Source organism: Ambystoma mexicanum, chromosome 12 (assembly GCF_040938575.1).
Source record: "Ambystoma mexicanum isolate Mex_15411 chromosome 12, UKY_AmexF1_1, whole genome shotgun sequence".
Taxonomy (NCBI): domain Eukaryota; kingdom Metazoa; phylum Chordata; class Amphibia; order Caudata; family Ambystomatidae; genus Ambystoma; species Ambystoma mexicanum.
This window is the reverse complement of record NC_090936.1, coordinates 1,252,779,786-1,252,797,476: the sequence shown is the minus strand read 5'-3', so window position 1 is coordinate 1,252,797,476 and position 17,691 is coordinate 1,252,779,786. Positions and strand designations below refer to the sequence as shown.

The 17,691-nt window shown below is 45.4% G+C and overlaps 1 protein-coding gene across 2 annotated transcripts in view; it reads left to right on the top strand.

The window, feature by feature from the left end:
* APPL2 (adaptor protein, phosphotyrosine interacting with PH domain and leucine zipper 2) overlaps positions 1 to 9,773 on the top strand; it is a 697,737-nt gene extending 687,964 nt beyond the window's left edge. For both annotated transcript variants that reach the window (XM_069629945.1, XM_069629944.1), the window contains exon 21: positions 9,492 to 9,773. In XM_069629945.1, coding sequence (XP_069486046.1) covers positions 9,492 to 9,626 — 135 coding nt within the window. In that variant the 3' untranslated portion in view covers positions 9,627 to 9,773. The remainder of the gene's footprint in view (positions 1 to 9,491) is intronic.
* Positions 9,774 to 17,691: the final 7,918 nt, after the last annotated feature.

The following is a 17,691-nucleotide window of genomic DNA, read 5'->3' as shown; positions in this document are numbered from 1 at the left end:
TCAGTGGTGGGTTTCATGGCCTCCTACTTGCTGGCGGCCCTGGAGGCTCGGCCGCGCGTGAGATTGCTTCAGTGGTGGGTTTCATGGCCTCCTACATGCTGGTGGCCCTGGAGGCTCGGCTGCGCGTGAGATTGCTTCAGTGGTGGGTTTCATGGCCTCCTACATGCTGGTGGCCCTGGAGGCTCGGTTGCGCGTGAGATTGCTTCAGTGGTGGGTTTCATGGCCTCCTACATGCTGGTGGCCCTGGAGGCTCGGCTGCGCGTGAGATTGCTTCAGTGGTGGGTTTCATGGCCTCCTACATGCTGGTGGCCCTGGAGGCTCGGCTGCGCGTGAGAGTGCTTCAGTGGTGGGTTTCATGGCCTCCTACATGCCACTGGCCTTGGCGGCTCGGCTGCGCATGAGTTTGCTTCAGTGGCTTATCAGTTCTTCTGGAGGTATCGAATAAAGTTTGTAGAGACCTTGCATGATGGTTCTTGGAGGCATCCTGTAGAAGGGTGCGTTACTTCGGCATCCTTGGCCTCAAGTAATAGTGGCCAACAATGCGATTCTTAAAGGTTGGGTTACTCATCTTACAGTGAGTGGACTGTGGTCTCCCTCTGAGTCTCTGGAACATATTTTCCTGGAATGGAGGGCAGTCAAGGTGGCTCTGGTTGCCTTCCTTCTGTAAAAGGCACATGTGCGCTGATCCGGAGTGGCAACACTGTAGTCCAGCACGTCCACAACAAGCGAGTGGGTGGGCGGTCCTTGATGCCATACAGAGAAGCAATGACTGTGGTTCTGGTCACTGGAGAACACTGTGTCTCTGACAGCAGCTCACCTTGGTGGAAAAGAGAATGTCACTGCCAAGGCCTTGAGCAGACAGACTTCAGTCAACAACAAGTGGGAACTCTGCCAGAAAGTTCTGTGTTTTATTTTTGAGGACCTCCTCAAATTGACCTTGTCGCTGTTTGCTGTCTGAACAGGAAGTGTGAGGTGCTCTGTTCCAGGGTATTTCCTCAGCATTGAGCTCTAGGTGATGCATTGACGGCCACCTGGTGTTTCAACCTCCACTGTGTTCCCTCTATCACTGTCATGCCACTGCTTCTGTTGAGACAGGGCCTTGTCGGGTCCATGATGATCTGAATCCCTCCAGACTGGGCGTAGCAAACGTGGTGGCGCTGCCTGAAGAATGGATCTGCTCTCCAAGTTAGAGGGGCGGGTCCTCCACCCAAACTTCAGCAGCCTGTACCTTAATGCTTGGCTGCCAAGAGGCTAAGATAAAAGGAGTGAGACCTGTCTGACAAAGTCCTGGATGTGTCTCTCAGCTCAGCGGCCTGCCACAATCTTTTTATGCCTGTACATGGCGTAAATTCTCAGCTCTGTGTCAGGAGAGTAACTGACCCTTTATCCTACCCTATAGCCACTGATTTTGGTTTTATTTTTCTGCATTTGGGCCGGATGGGCCTACACATAGGCGCTATGAGGGGGTGTTAGGAAGAATCCCGTGCAGTGCCCTTGGGACAACTACACACAATTAAGACTACAGGTGGCAATACAAGTTTTACCTTTGGTACAAGCCTGTACTACTATCTTAAAGTGGTAGCAGTAGCGGAGCAGCCAGGCTTATCTCAAGAGTATATGAACAGTAGCAGAGATTACACAAAGGGATCACAATTACTGTGACTCAAGCAAACACTGACACAAGGTTTCAGGTAGAAAAGTACATTTATTTTTAAACCATTTGTTACAAACACAAAACTTCTATTAATTCAAAACCACACGTAAAATATACTACAACCAACCAATTCACTTGGTACACTCTAACTCAAGATAAGTACCCTATGTTTTAATGGACCAGTGTTGTGAAACAAAAGACTTTACTGGGAATTTGTGATCACTTTTTGACAGTTCGGTCTTACTAACGAAACGCGTATCCGCGGCAAGAATTGTTACCGGGGCAAAAACACACTTAGCACCTGGGTTAACCAGAGAGAGTTGGGGGCAAAAATCATAGGCAATACTTTTGTCAAGGCAGACAGAATCAGAGAACACTCATAGACAGAAATTCAAGAGTCAATAAGCCGGAGCCAGTGTCAAGTGGAACTGGGTTTTTGTTGTCGAGGATCACACTGTCGGACAGTTCAATATTCAACGTTGCCAGGAGTACTTGGATATTGTCAACAGAGGAAGCAAAAGTTATAAGAAGGATGGAAGACAAGGGCAAGCCTTGGAGATGAAGAAAATGGATTCACCCTAATTCCTCAAGCAGAACACAGTACCTTATTCAATGGAGAAGCTGGTGCCCTGGCAGTTGTTCCTGTTGGTTTCCTGCAGACCCACGGTTCCTGGAGCTTCGATGTGAAGGAGAACGTCTGGAGGGGTCTGCACCACACAGGGATGAAGCCGGCAACAGTGAGGATGAGTAAAAGGTGAGCTCCTTAAAAACAGCAGAGGCTCTTCAGATGGCTATCTGGACCACTACAGCAGTGTGCAGCGATTTCGACCAAGAAGAGGGTCCTCTGGCTGTGGAAGATGAGCTGGTTATCCCCACCAAGCTCAAGGGAAGAAGACTCCGGACTAGATCTTCTCTGGTCGTCGAAGGGTAGATGGCTCAGGACTGCAGCAGGGCTTCACCAAGACGGGGTAGTTGCAGCAGTCTTCTTCTCTGCTTCTCTTTTGGTTCCTTGTAGTTCCAGTGGCGACTCTCTCTTCTAGCACAAGAGACCTGCCTTTTATGCGAAAATCCCCCATTCACACAGCCTGGCTGTCAATCACGCAGCAGGGGGGTTGTCCTGCCCGGACAACCACCTCAGCCAATCATGGCAAGGTGCGACTTGGGTTTCCTAGGATACCCTGAGCAGAGGGTGACTACACCCCTCCCTCACATTAAGTTTACCTAGACACCCAGGCGCCCAGAGGAGGGCTTCTTGGCAGAAGCCCGCCAAAAGACGGTGAACAAAGAAGGCAAACCTGGTTTGCTGCGCAGAGTAAAACACAAGAAGGACTTAAACAAAAGGAAATGGCGAATAAACCCGACCGAGCCAAAAGAAAAAGTATTTTGTCAAGCGGGTACAAGTTCGAGGCTAATATCCCCTAATCAGCAATTGCTTGCCTTACCTCCTGCCTCACGCCCACTGCGTGCTCCTGCCTTCATGTCACCAGCTGTTCGTGATTCTCACGGACCTCGTCTCCTGCAATAACACTGCACGTTATGTAGGTAAGCCTCGCGGGCTCCCTCTGTTTCTGCCATTGGACCCCTGCTTTCTTAGTGAAATAAATGGGCACAATTCAAACGAAATAATTTAATGAAGATATGAAAGCCTGAAGGAACAATAAAAGAGAAAGAAAAAAAAGAATGAAAAGACATTATTTTTAAAAATCGAATTTGAAAGTACATCTCTCGTTAGGGCTTGTTATTGCAGCCACATGTGCTCAGAATCCACGTGTTTTTCGTGCAGTTCATTACTGTAGTGCGCTCCTGCTTTTCTCTGTTGAAAGCCTTTTGACTTGTATTTCTTGAGTACTGTGATACTGTGGTCGAAGGAATAGTTAACAAAATGCGCCAAGGGAAGGGGCAAAAAGATTGGAGTTTTGCAGAATTAGTTTAGGGGAGAGGATCTTGCCTGGGCAGTGTGTGGGGTGCATAGAGTGAAGCACCTCAATCATTTCGCCCTTGGTTATACGACTAAAGGCAAAGGGAGGTCTGGACTGTTTTTCCTGGGAAGCAACCTTCACCTTCACAGGGGGTCGGGTAGTGTCTTTTGAGAGAGCTGACATTTAAGTCTGTGCAGTTTCACTTTTATTAGCAAAGGCCTTCTGCTCCTCCTTATGATGCTCTGCAGTGGGTGTTGAGGGAAGGAGCTCATCTTAGGTTTTTTGAGGTTTCTATAGACCTTGAAGAGTTGTTTTGAATTATTTTTGGCAGCCTCAATTCATGATTGTTAAAATGACTTTTAGCTTCAAGAATGAGATCATTGTATATCTTCTGAATGGATTTTCATTTTTCTTGATTCTCCTTGGTTGGAGGTGTTCTCCATCATCTTCCACCTTTCTTTTTTACAGACTAGAGCAGAGCTATACCAAGGGTGTTTGACCACCCCATCTCTTATCACCTTGGATTTGAAGGGGGGCATTCTGTCCAAAAACTGGGATAAAGTGTTGTTATATACTGTAAAGAACGCATGGTGGCAATAATAGGACAGATGTACGTGACCACAGTTCAGGGGTGTGTATTAAACATTTGCAAGGATATCATAAACGACTACTCTAAACCTAAATCTAAGATGGGAGCAAGCTACGACCATCAAATAACAACAATGCAATCCTAGTGGAGTCTTGTCATATTAAAAAGGGCCTATACTAAATAACCGATTGGCAATCTTTACCACTAATTTACAAATGGTGTGGGGTGAAGTTCATGAAAAAACAAGAAGTATTCACAAAATGGTAAATCAGGATGTTCAGGCCGTTTGCCTCCCTTCCCAATGTTTTCAGCACGGGGCAAGGCGGTTCACTCGAGCAAAGCGAACACACTGGCTTCGGTGGAACGAGGATACAGTTCTATTTTCATAGCTCAGGACCTCTTATGTCCAAGTCTCTTTGCTCCTTGCAAGTCTCTTGACTCAGAAGACCTGGTGTATACAAAAACAACACACAAACATTCTTTTCCTTTAAACCATTATTCAATTTGGACGTTCGCCCTGGATCCCCCTGTTCTGGGCTCGGATACTTTTCAAAACCCAAACATTCCATGTTGAATTCCCCTCTTCTGGGCTCAGATCCCTTTAAACTATGTTCTTAAAATTTATTTTCAGGTGATTCATGGTTCACCCCGGATCCCCCTCAGCCAAGCTCGGGTCCTTTTCTCTTGGTCAGTTGGTCTCCCTCAGCCGGGCTCGAGCAAATTTCGATGTACTTTTAACTATCAAACTTTCGAATGTGCATGGGATTTAGCAAGACCCGTTGCATGACCATTTTGATATCAGTATTCCTGTTTCTCACACTCAGCATCAGTTGGATACCTAATATAGACCTTCAACTGAGTGCCCACGTGGCGCCGGACCATTCATTGCATGGTATCTTGGGTTGCCTCCCAAAGTTCAATTACTACTGTGGTTCCAATTATGCTTGCATTGCTCCTTTTAAACGGCCACACACTGTTCTCATTGTACAATGTTGCCGCTTGCAACCTTGGTTCAAAACACAAGCTGTTTTGCTATCAGTCTCTCCGACTCACTGACTGTGCTGCATTTTCTGATGCCGCTTTCTTGTAGGAGCCAAGGACAGTACCACGGCAGTAATCGCTCCTCTCCGCCTTGGTTATCGATGCAGGAGAGCCCCAACCCGGATACCTCTGACACGCTGTGCAGGTTTGATCAGCCTTAATTCCTGGTCTTTGGTTTCTTACTTTCCAAGGCTCATGAAAGTAACGGTCCTTGGAGGTCACGGGTACTTCCCTCCTTGCGACTCTCTCTAGTCTCGCCGTCTTTCTCCTTGTATTAAACTGCCATCTTGGAACTGCTGTTTCCTCGTGTGCTTTGCCTCGCTCAGAGTGTGCTTTCGTGCTCCGCCTTTTATCTGTGTGGGGAAGTGTGATGGAAGTCAGGTGTGTGGAATAATCCGTAATTGACTGACCTTGCCTGACCATGGTGCTGGGACATGTCAGGTATACAGCTCTGGTTTCAGTCTGTTGTCGCTCACAGTGAATTGTCCGTGAGAAAGAGCTTGTGTCGGAAAAGGGAGTGGGGGGAGAATTCCTAGGTATCCTACCTGGTAGGATGTGGAAAGGGTGTTATTGGGTAGAGGATACCGCATCTCACCCATCAGTGTCCCACTCCCCAAGGACCCTTCACCCAGACGATCCCCCCTAGGCGCTTGATGAAATAGCGAAGACCTTGTCCTGGCCTCCTTGATGACACATCTCCCAGGACTAGCGGGTGAGACACCTTCAGGTTTCTAACAATACCTCTACTACGATGTTAGGGCTATCAGTGTCTAATGTGAGGGCCATTATCTGGTTGAGACACTCTTTAGAGGCAGCTGCGCTTATACTTTTTAAATTTCTGCTGATGATCCTTTTAGACAGGTTATGTTCCCTGGTGAGTTTTTTGGGGAGAATTATGTAGCCCTCTACAAAATGGTGGTCTGACCACAAGCACGACCTGGTATTCGTGATATTGATCATGATATTTCGAGTGACGACCCAATTCAGGATGTTACCCTTGAGTGAGTAGAGAATCCAACAGAGACTGAAAACCCATGATGGGATGTAATACGGCTATGCCTATATATAGCGCCAGAAAAAGATTGTGAATAGAATTTACCAGTGACCCATGAAGACTGGCTGGTCACAGAAGTGCCGGCGCTGACGCACCTGACATTTCTAATAAAGTGTCTCAGGTACTTCTGGGAAGCATAGTTTCCACACAGAGCAGCGCTCCAGAATACATATTGAGAGGGCTTTTTCTCTCTGCAGGTGCAACCAAGTATCAAGGCAATGTCACACACGCAAGCCTAGGAATATCAGGGAAACCTAATGTATTGAAATATGAGGCACCTAGCAAGCAACAGTGCTCGGGACAACAAGGATTCTAAATGGAATCTCGACCACATCAATGAAGCGTTACCTCATTTGCTGCCGTCATAAAAGGGGGCTGGAGGTTTCCTGTCAAAGTCCACCGCAGACGTCAAGGGCAGTGTCTACAGTGGCATCGTTCAATGACTGTTCCAAGATCCTGCTAGTAGGTTGCAGAAGGTTCAAGCGTGCTCGCTCCAGTGCACGTGTTACAGGGATTATCCTGCTAGTAGGCTGCAGAAGGTTCAAGCATGCTCGCTCCAGTGCACTTGTTACAGGGATTATCCTGCTAGTTGGCTGCAGAAGGTTCAAGCATGCTCGCTCCAGTGCACGTGTTACAGGGATTATCCTGCTAGTAGGCTGCAGAAGGTTCAAGCATGCTCGCTCCAGTGCATGTGTTACAGGGATTATCCTGCTAGTAGGCTGCAGAAGGTTCAAGCATGCTCGCTCCAGTGCACGTGTTACAGGGATTATCCTGCTAGTAGGCTGCAGAAGGTTCAAGCATGCTTGCTCCAGTGCACGCGTTACAGGGATTATCCTGCTAGTAGGCTGCAGAAGGTTCAAGCATGCTCGCTCCAGTGCACGTGTTACAGGGATTATCCTGCTAGTAGGCTGCAGAAGGTTCAAGCATGCTCGCTCCAGTGCACGCGTTACAGGGATTATCCTGCTAGTAGGTTGCAGAAGGTTCAAGCATGCTCGCTCCAGTGCACGTGTTACAGGGATTATCCTGCTAGTAGGCTGCAGAAGGTTCAAGCATGCTCACTCCAGTGCACGTGTTACAGGGATTATCCTGCTATTAGGCTGCAGAAGGTTCAAGCATGCTCGCTCCAGTGCACGCGTTACAGGGATTATCCTGCTAGTAGGCTGCAGAAGGTTCAAGCATGCTCGCTCCAGTGCACGCGTTACAGGGATTATCCTGCTAGTAGGCTGCAGAAGGTTCAAGCATGCTCGCTCCAGTGCACGCGTTACAGGGATTATCCTGCTAGTAGGCTGCAGAAGGTTCAAGCATGCTCGCTCCAGTGCATGTGTTACAGGGATTATCCTGCTAGTAGGCATGCTCGCTCCAGTGCACGTGTTACAGGGATTATCCTGCTAGTAGGCTGCAGAAGGTTCAAGCATGCTCGCTCCAGTGCACGTGTTACAGGGATTATCCTGCTAGTAGGCTGCAGAAGGTTCAAGCATGCTCGCTCCAGTGCACGTGTTACAGGGATTATCCTGCTAGTAGGCTGCAGAATGCTCGCTCCAGTGCACGTGTTACAGGGATTATCCTGCTAGTTGGCTGCAGAAGGTTCAAGCATGCTCGCTCCAGTGCACGTGTTACAGGGATTATCCTGCTAGTAGGCTGCAGAAGGTTCAAGTGTGCTCGCTCCAGTGCACGTGTTACAGGGATTATCCTGCTAGTAGGTTGCAGAAGGTTCAAGCATGCTCGCTCCAGTGCATGTGTTACAGGGATTATCCTGCTAGTAGGTTGCAGAAGGTTCAAGCATGCTCGCTCCAGTGCACGTGTTACAGGGATTATCCTGCTAGTAGGCTGCAGAAGGTTCAAGTGTGCTCGCTCCAGTGCACGTGTTACAGGGATTATCCTGCTAGTAGGTTGCAGAAGGTTCAAGCATGCTCGCTCCAGTGCATGTGTTACAGGCATTATCCTGCTAGTAGGTTGCAGAAGGTTCAAGCATGCTCGCTCCAGTGCACGTGTTACAGGGATTATCCTGCTATTAGGCTGCAGAAGGTTCAAGCATGCTCGCTCCAGTGCACGCGTTACAGGGATTATCCTGCTAGTAGGCTGCAGAAGGTTCAAGCATGCTCGCTCCAGTGCACGCGTTACAGGGATTATCCTGCTAGTAGGCTGCAGAAGGTTCAAGCATGCTCGCTCCAGTGCACGCGTTACAGGGATTATCCTGCTAGTTGGCTGCAGAAGGTTCAAGCGTGCTTGCGCCAGTGCACGTGTTACAGGGATTATCCTGCTAGTTGGCTGCAGAAGGTTCAAGCATGCTCGCTCCAGTGCACGTGTTACAGGGATTATCCTGCTAGTAGGCTGCAGAAGGTTCAAGCATGCTCGCTCCAGTGCACGCGTTACAGGGATTATCCTGCTAGTTGGCTGCAGAAGGTTCAAGCATGCTCGCTCCAGTGCACGTGTTACAGGGATTATCCTGCTTGTAGGCTGAAGAAGGTTCAAGCATGCTCGCTCCAGTGCACGCGTTACAGGGATTATCCTGCTAGTAGGTTGCAGAAGGTTCAAGCATGCTCGCTCCAGTGCACGTGTTACAGGGATTATCCTGCTAGTAGGTTGCAGAAGGTTCAAGCATGCTCGCTCCAGTGCACGCGTTACAGGGATTATCCTGCTAGTTGGCTGCAGAAGGTTCAAGCATGCTCGCTCCAGTGCACGCGTTACAGGGATTATCCTGCTAGTAGGCTGCAGAAGGTTCAAGCATGCTCGCTCCAGTGCACGTGTTACAGGGATTATCCTGCTAGTAGGTTGCAGAAGGTTCAAGCATGCTCGCTCCAGTGCACGAGTTACAGGGATTATCCTGCTAGTTGGCTGCAGAAGGTTCAAGCATGCTCGCTCCAGTGCACGTGTTACAGGGATTATTTTGGGGATTGCTACACCTGTGAGAAATGTTTACATAAACCTGAAATGGGACTGACCTTCTCACTACTCAAGCTACTTTTCTAGTTGGCTCTTTCCTGGTCTACTTTCCTTCATAGATTTCTTTATTTTGAATAAATAACTAAATACAATACTAAATACGAGGCAATTCTGCAATGATGGCATTGTTAACATGTTCACCCATTCAATAATTGTGAATTGCATACATCAAAGACTGAGCTTGTGACCTATGGGAAGTACTTTGCAACTGAACAGGAGTTTTGGGAGGGGCCTGGCAGAACTCATGGGGCTCCATAATGCCTGTCACTAAAGCCCCTGTTTTCGTTTCAGGACCCGCAAGCACTGGCCCAGCTGATGATGTCCATCCCGCTCACCAATGATGGGAAATTTATGCTGCTAAACGACCAAATAGAAAACCAGGAAGGCCCCACGGAAGGACTGGGGGCGGCGGAGTCCGAAGCATAGCACATATTCCTTTGGCCTGCACTATCTGACTGTGTGTTCAGTGCTGACCCTGGCCTAAAAGATTTGTCGTTAGTTAATTTTCAGCGGTTCCATTTCACATTCATTCTCCTCAACAGTTCACATGTTGTAGCGTGTAGCATATCATCTTCATTAATGCAATACTTTTGGTTACATTTGGATAAAATCTAAATTGTGTTCAGTTTGAGGGCACAGGGGCGACTTGGGTTGCAGGGTTCCTACCATCATTGCTTCTTGTAGCTCAAGAGATGTCCAATGCTTGGAGTCGGTGTGTGTTAGAATTTAGAGGGTCATTAGATAACGCCCTTGTAGTCCCTAACCTCATTGGTGACATGCTGCTCCTCTGTTTACATCTGGTACCGCAGGCTCTGCTCACCCACAGTCTTTTATGAGGCGAGCTTGTGGTCCTGTCATTAGGAGATCACCCCACTTTAGAAGAACGTCCTAATGCTCTGAGGGGACCCTCACGGTTTCTGATGGGGAACAGCAGACACAATGAAAAGGCCAAGCTGCCCACAGGGAATAGCTTTTGGAACAAAAACATCCCATTGTTGTGTTGTAGTCCAGTTCTGTTTCCCCACAGTGATATTCGTGACCATAGGACAGGGTCTGCAACCTGCGGCTTTCAAGATATTTAGAACTACAGCCCCTTGAATCCTCACCATTGACTGTGCTGATGGGTGCAGTAGCCCAGGACCTATGGAAAGCGAAAGCTTGCAGACCCCTGTGTAAAATGGCAGGTGTTAACTTGGCCATTACAGCCCTGTACAAAGTCAGTTCATCCTACTTTACTCGTGCATGCTATCTGCCTAGCTGGCCGTGACTATCTCTCCAGTCGCTGCTTTAGGGTCATTTAAGAGCCCCCACACTCCTTCAGCTCAGTAGACCCTCCCAGTTGCTGTGCTCGCGCTGTTACAGCATTGCCCTTTTTCCTCCTTGAGACCTATTTATGGCCAGTGGAGTCCGGGACATAGGATTACACCGATGTCGGGAAGCTCCTGCAGCAAGAACTTCAAAATGGAGGTCACTTCTAACTCTCTAAAGCGACACCTTGCCTTTGCTTTTCCTTTCGCTGCTTCTCAGACTTTGTGTGGGATTCAGGTTGGCAGCCTGTGCTTTTGTGAGTTTAGAATGGTGTTTGCCTGCTCGTGCGTTGAGCTCTCGTCTGACTTGGTCTCTCCTAGACTCCATACACGGCTGATTGGATGGAGAGGAGACTCGGTCGTTAGCCAGGTTCTGTCTTTACCAAGTAAACCCACTTGAGGTCCCTGTGTTTGGTCAGTCCTAGACTCCATACACGGCTGATTGGATGGAGGAGACTTGGGTGTTAGCCAGGTTCTGCCCTTACCAAGTAAACCCACTTGAGGTCCCTGTGTTTGGTCACTCCTAGACTCCATACACGGCTGATTGGATGGAGGAGACTTGGGTGTTAGGCAGGTGCTGCCCTTACCAAGTAAACCCACTTGAGGTCCCTGTGTTTGGTCACTCCTAGACTCCATACACGGCTGATTGGATGGAGGAGACTTGGCCGTTAGGCAGGTGCTGCCCTTACCAAGTAAACCCACTTGAGGTCCCTGTGTTTGGTCACTCCTAGACTCCATACACGGCTGATTGGATGGAGGAGACTTGGGTGTTAGCCAGGTGCTGCCCTTACCAAGTAAGCCCACTTGAGGGCCCTGTGTTGCAGTGTAAACTTTCACCACATTCCTGAGTGCTGCCCTGTCAGACGCACCATGACTGATGCATTTGGCCTTCAATTATTTGGATTTTCAGAAGATATTTGTATTTTCTTGCCATTTTCAGAGTGTCGCTAACCATGTGCTACATGTGATGTACTGTATGTAGCTCGTTAATTCCACTCTGTAGACTTTACAAATTATGAAAAGAATGATAGGGGTCAGTTTCAATTAATAATTCATATGAGTCCTAATATGTTATTTTCTGCACGCAGACCTCTACCCTCTAGGGTTGCCAACCTCTCACCCTGTAGATGTTTTGCCTGGTAAAGTCCATCAACCTTAGCTGGCATAGTCGGTGGTGAGGGATCATGGGAGTTGTCTGGAGGATGGCATGTTGGCTGCCCCTTCCCTAGATCCCTCAGACAGGGTTTGGGGGGCATGGCAAGACTTTATTCTGCATTCCAGTCGCATTGTTCATTGTATCAGATGTTTGGATCCCAGTTTTATTTGTGTCTTTAGTTCATTAATATGAGTCTATTTCAGGGCCCCCCACACTCCCCGAAACACAGCATATTTCGGAGGCGGCGTGGTCAGGCAGCGGACGTACCAAAAGCAAGCCGTCTGTGCCCATCGCCCGATCTGTGCCATGGGTCCTTGCCCAATCACACTTACACTTTCAAGCTAATATAATGGGTGTACTATATGTTTTTATCAGATTACTAATCTAATAGCACAAAGCTTAAACTCAGTATGGAGAATGTATGCCACGCTGTCCCTCTTGCTAAATGCCTTTCTCTCAGCAAATCGTTGTTTTTAAAAAAAATGTTTTGATTGTATTTGGTTAAAAACCTTTACAAATTCATATACAGACTCCATCAGATATTACGTACACAAATATGATTTACCTAAAATCAAACTACAAAACAATTCACATAATAAAGTATGAATAAAATAAGTGATTTCTCAAACAATTTAGTAAATAACAGATTCCTCATATTGATTTTAAGTTGAAGGAAATGAATTGTTAGCCAAATTCAGAGTTAGTCTAATAGTAAGCTTCGTACTTTCTCCCCACATACATCTTTGCCACAGAGCTTCCCGAGACAGAATAGAACCTGAGTGCATAAAGTTCCCGAACATAGAATGTCGCAGGTCCTCGAAATGTTCACAATAAATAACCAGATGTTTGAGGGTCTCAAGGACTGTGGCATCTTTACAAAAATGGCTTGAACCCATTGCAAATTTATCACATTTACGCCATTGCAGCAAACTTTCATTGGTGTGAAGTAGGTTCAGTTTATATCGAAGATATAAATAACGACCTGAAGCAGATGGAAATTGCATGATATATCTTGATCTGTCCCCACACTTCCTTATAAACTGGGCAAACTCATAATAAGATCTGTATGAACCAATGTTGTCTGCCTGACAGCTCCAATAATACAGGTGCAGTTTCAATTTACAACTAGGTAAACCCAATATAAGATCTTCCCTCGAGATCCCCAGCAATACCATTAGATCATTTATTTTTTTCAGCATAGCAGGTTAAAGAACTCGCACAACCTAGACTTAGCTGTTCATTCAAATCTTCGTAGAGTGAATTACAAGGTGGTTCGAGAATTTTTGCATAGTTCAGTATCCGCCAATTTGGTTTAGCAGAGAGTGGTAGAAGACCTAATTCGTGATGAACAATGTCATTAGGAACGAAGGCAGCTAAACCAAGTACTCTTTTCCAGACTCCACCTTGTAGGGTATCCAGTATATCATCCACCTCATATAAACACATGTCTAGGATGTAAAGAATAGATGGTTCAACTTTTAAAAGATAGAACTGAAGGACAGGCAGAAGTGAGAATCCACAGTATTTCACCATAATTAATCTCATTCGAGAGACTAAAGGTTTGATTTTTCCTTGTATTTTTTTCCTTCCACCAGGCCTTTGAAAAGGAGTCCGATAGAGGACACCCCAAGTATTTGATTTCTTGTGCTATTTCAATTTGTATACCATCATTCATCCATTTGTAGGAGCATTCTTTTTTCCCCCATCTGTTAGAATCAAAATCTGAGATTTGGACTGGTTAACCCTTAAATTATGGGCTGCAGCATAATAGATAAATGCATTGACCTTATTCTGCAGCCCAAATGGCGTTTTATCAAAGATAAGGAGATCATCGGCAAAACCAACGTAATTCAATTTAATACGGCCAATTTTGATTGGATAGATCATTTTCTTTGCCCAGCATTCCTCCATGTCACAAATGTGCAAATTAAACACTGCTGCCAGCGTACAGCCCTGTTTCAGCCCAATTTTAGAAGGAATAAGGTCAGTGAACGCACCTTCCTTGTTTAGTCTCGCTCTATAATTGGTGCGAGAATGTAACAAGGCAATAAGAGCTACCAGATGTTCTAGAAAGCCCATCGCCAGCATCTTAACCCATAATAGTTCTCTCAGCACAGTATCAAACGCCGAATTTAAATCAAGAGCTGGCATGTAGACAGCTCCCATATGGTTGTGCTTGGTGTTCCATTGAGAGAGCATCCCATGTGGCGTCTAAGGCCTGTCTGAAATTTAGAAAGTGTTGCATTCTTTTTCATATATTCTTGGAGTTCTTCAAGGATTAACTGACAAAAGACCTTTGAGGATGCATCTGTTAGGGCAATGGGTCTGAAGTTCGCAGGGTCATCGATGGGACCTTTTTTATAGATAGGAATAATAACTGCTGAACACCATGATGTAGGTATGACTTGTGAGAGGAATATAGCATCAAATTTATGTTTCAAAATCATTGCCCACAGATGGATGTCAGATCTAAATAAACATGCGGGAATACCATCTGGTCCAGTAGCTCTCGAAGGGTTTAATTTCATAATAGCCCTTGATATATCTTCCAGGCACCAGGGAGATCGAATCAGCATGGCTTTTTGATGATGAGTTCTAGTATTTCGACATTGATCTGGTAGGTCGTATTTAGACGTGATATAATTAACCCACTTGTCAGCTGATATACCATTTTCCTTTTGACCCTCTTTTGAACCATTTATCATCCTTCGGATTGACCAGATTTTACGTGTATCACTTTTAAGAAGATGGTACATAATATTCTGATTATCATCTAAATGGAGTTTTACTTTTAAGTTATTCACTGCAGTTTTGTGAGGATGAAGAATGTTCTTTTTTAACAAATAATAATTTTGCGGTTTAAGTGATAATTTAAAAAGTTGTCGAACCTTCTAGTATTTGAGCTTTTTTAATCTAAAAATGTGTATATTAAAGATATGTATATGCTGTTTTTTGTCCAGAACAGGTTTTCTTTGCTTTACCATATAAAGTAAGTGATAGTCTATCCTCTTAGAGATGATTGTGTCTAATCATAGCGGATCAAGATGGAAAGCTGAAAAGATTATATTCATTTCTGGATCGGCTTTAATTCCACATGTCAGCTGATGGCAGGTTGAAGGGTTCCATCTGACCGATAGGCCTGCCCGATCATTTTCCACAATTTCGGGACCTGATTGGGTGTAAAACCCCAGCCATCTGATTTCAATTTTAGAGAAATTGCATGATGGTCGCCAAATCCCAACTTCTTTAAGTCAATGGTATCAGATGAATTATGAAGTATCGAGGATTTAAAGAAATGGTCAATATGCTTGACCATGTATGAGTGGAAGCCTTCTCTCTAGTGGGGACTACTTGTATATCCCAATTGAGGAAGAAGTCCACCCATTTTTTCCCGTTCTTTACAGTACTAGAAGAGGTTAAGGTTGCCGCCCCATATGCATTTTATGAAACAAACGGGAGGAATTAAAATCACCGCCCACCACAACTTAATGTTGTTATCAGATTACTAATCTAATAGCACAAAGCTTAAACTCAATATGGAGAATGTATGCCACGCTGTCCCTCTTGCTAAATGCCTTTCTCTCAGCAAATCGTTGTTTTGATAATATTAGGTCTGAATCGCATGACAGAGACCCCTCTTAATCCTTTGAATTGTATGCATCCACACAGCCAATCCACGTGCTCTTCTAATGGGCCACGTGTGGTGGGCTAATCATTTATTCACATAGATATGCTTTATCAGGCACTGTGGAGTGCCGGCAATCTGGAATTGTCTGAAACTTTCCTTAACAAAATAAATATTACTTACCATTTCAGGCCCAGAACTTTTTTTTGGCAAAAGCCACATTTATAGATTTTTATTTTTTAATTTGTATAGCACACACAAACCTTCAGGCAGCTATTATTTTCCTTGCGTTGATAAGTCTACAGGCCCAGACTTCAAAAAACAATTTTGTGCAGTAGTTGCAGAGATGGCTGCTGAAATGCTCATCTGCCCCAAAACTGGTATTTTTGGTTTATATGACTTGGGTTTCACCATAGCACTGATGCAAATGTATTGCACCTGAAGACCCCATTTCATGACTTGGGTCTTGCACTCTAAGTGGCATCCCCTACTCCTAGAGATGCCACACATTAAATGTAACAGCCACTTCCTCTACTCCACTTCCTGTCCCCTTTCCTCCATACTTCCTTTCTGTTTGGTGGCCGGTTTTTCTTTGTGCGCCGGGTGTCACTGGTCTTTCTCAGTGGCAGACCTGCTTGCTCTGTGAGGCATTTTCTCAGAAGTCGCTCAAGCATTGGTTGGAACGGTGGGACATATCACACAAATGTTATAAAATCATGTGTAGTAAACCCTATATTAGTGTTACAGTCGAAACAAAATGAAATGAAATTCTTTAATGTGATATAGTATGAAAATAAATTCAAACTTTACACATATATTAAGACATAAAAAAAAAAATCATACATATATATGAAATCATACGCATAAAATCAACACATCAAGGATCACTATGAATAACATCTGAATCAAAATGCAAATCAAGTAAAATAAGAGAAAATGAGAGTCTAAATAGAAGAGAAATAGATGTGGTCACTAAAGACCTTCATATTATTAATTACATAATTTTTAAAACGGCTTTGGCGGGTTTGCAAACACCCTCAAGTCACTATGTAAAAATCAATGTTACAGTTCACTCAAGTTTCCACTTCATGTTCTATCTGTTGCCAGACATTATACAGGGCTATGAATAAATGCATGTTCGATGTGTTGGTACAGTACTGCCAAAACCTGAATTTGAGTATATAAAGCAGATCATGCACAAATTCACCCAAAAAATGGACAATAGTCTTCTTGAGTGCTCTACATTGCGTTAGTACATGTCTAGCGGTCTCTAGGCACAAAGGAGATTTGCATATTCGGCAAGTTCGCTCAGCTGTAGGTATATTTTCTCTTGCTCCTATTTTAGATAAGGTAGGCAATTGTTCCAGTCTGAATAGGATAATGAAACGACAGAGTTTTCTAGTTGGACAAAGGAAAAGATAGTCCTGTGGTTTCATGAACTTATATACTCTATAGTTCACAAAATGGTAAGATTTAAGGGAGTCTAGATGGGCAAAGTTCTCTAGCCAATCCCAAAGGTCCACCTTTTTCCCCAGTGCATTTAGCATTTCTTTAGTCACATTTCTCCCTCTGTGCGTCCAGCCAATTTCATTTAGGAATTTTCCCATATCTTTATATAGGGATGAGGTGGTGAGTTTTTTACTTAGTTCCTGGTGTAGAGCCGTTAGTAGGGGATTTGGGAAGCCACTTGTCATTTTAAGGTAGAACCCAGCTCTTTTTTTCAGCACCATAGCCTTGAGTGATGGAAGGCCCAATTCTAGTCTTATCAAGGCCATTGGCACCCCCGGGGGAAGCCCCAACATACGCCGCCAGAACTTTCCTTCTAGCACTTGTAGCCACGCCAGATTTTCCGTCAGCAATGATTCCAGGCCATAAATGACCATGGGGGCAAAGACTTGCATATAGAGGTGACGTGTTCCCCATAGAGTGAAGCCCCCTTGTTTGTTGGTGAAAGATGCAATAAGTGCAGTCACTTGGAGGGCCCTGATGTTCCGGCCCTGTTTACAGAGCGCATAGTCTCCTAGGGGCTCTATTTCTACTCCCAGGTAGCGGTAGGAAGGGGCGTACAGAATTATCTGTTCATGTATTATTAGATTCACACGGGTAACTCTTTTCTTAGTGAATCTTAATACGTTGGTCTTCTGCAGATTGATGGTCAGGCCATTGATTTTAGCATATTCCCAAAGGACATGTGCAGAACGCCTGAGCCCACCAATGGTGTTATCAAGGACCACCAGATCATCTGCATACGCCAAGACTACACACGTCACCTCGCCTAGTTTTGGTGGACAATTATTAACCTTCGCAAGTGTCGCCGGGATGTCGTGTACATACAAATTATAGATGAGAGGGGCTGTAACGCAACCCTGCTTCACCCCTCTATTTTGGGTCACATTTTGGGTC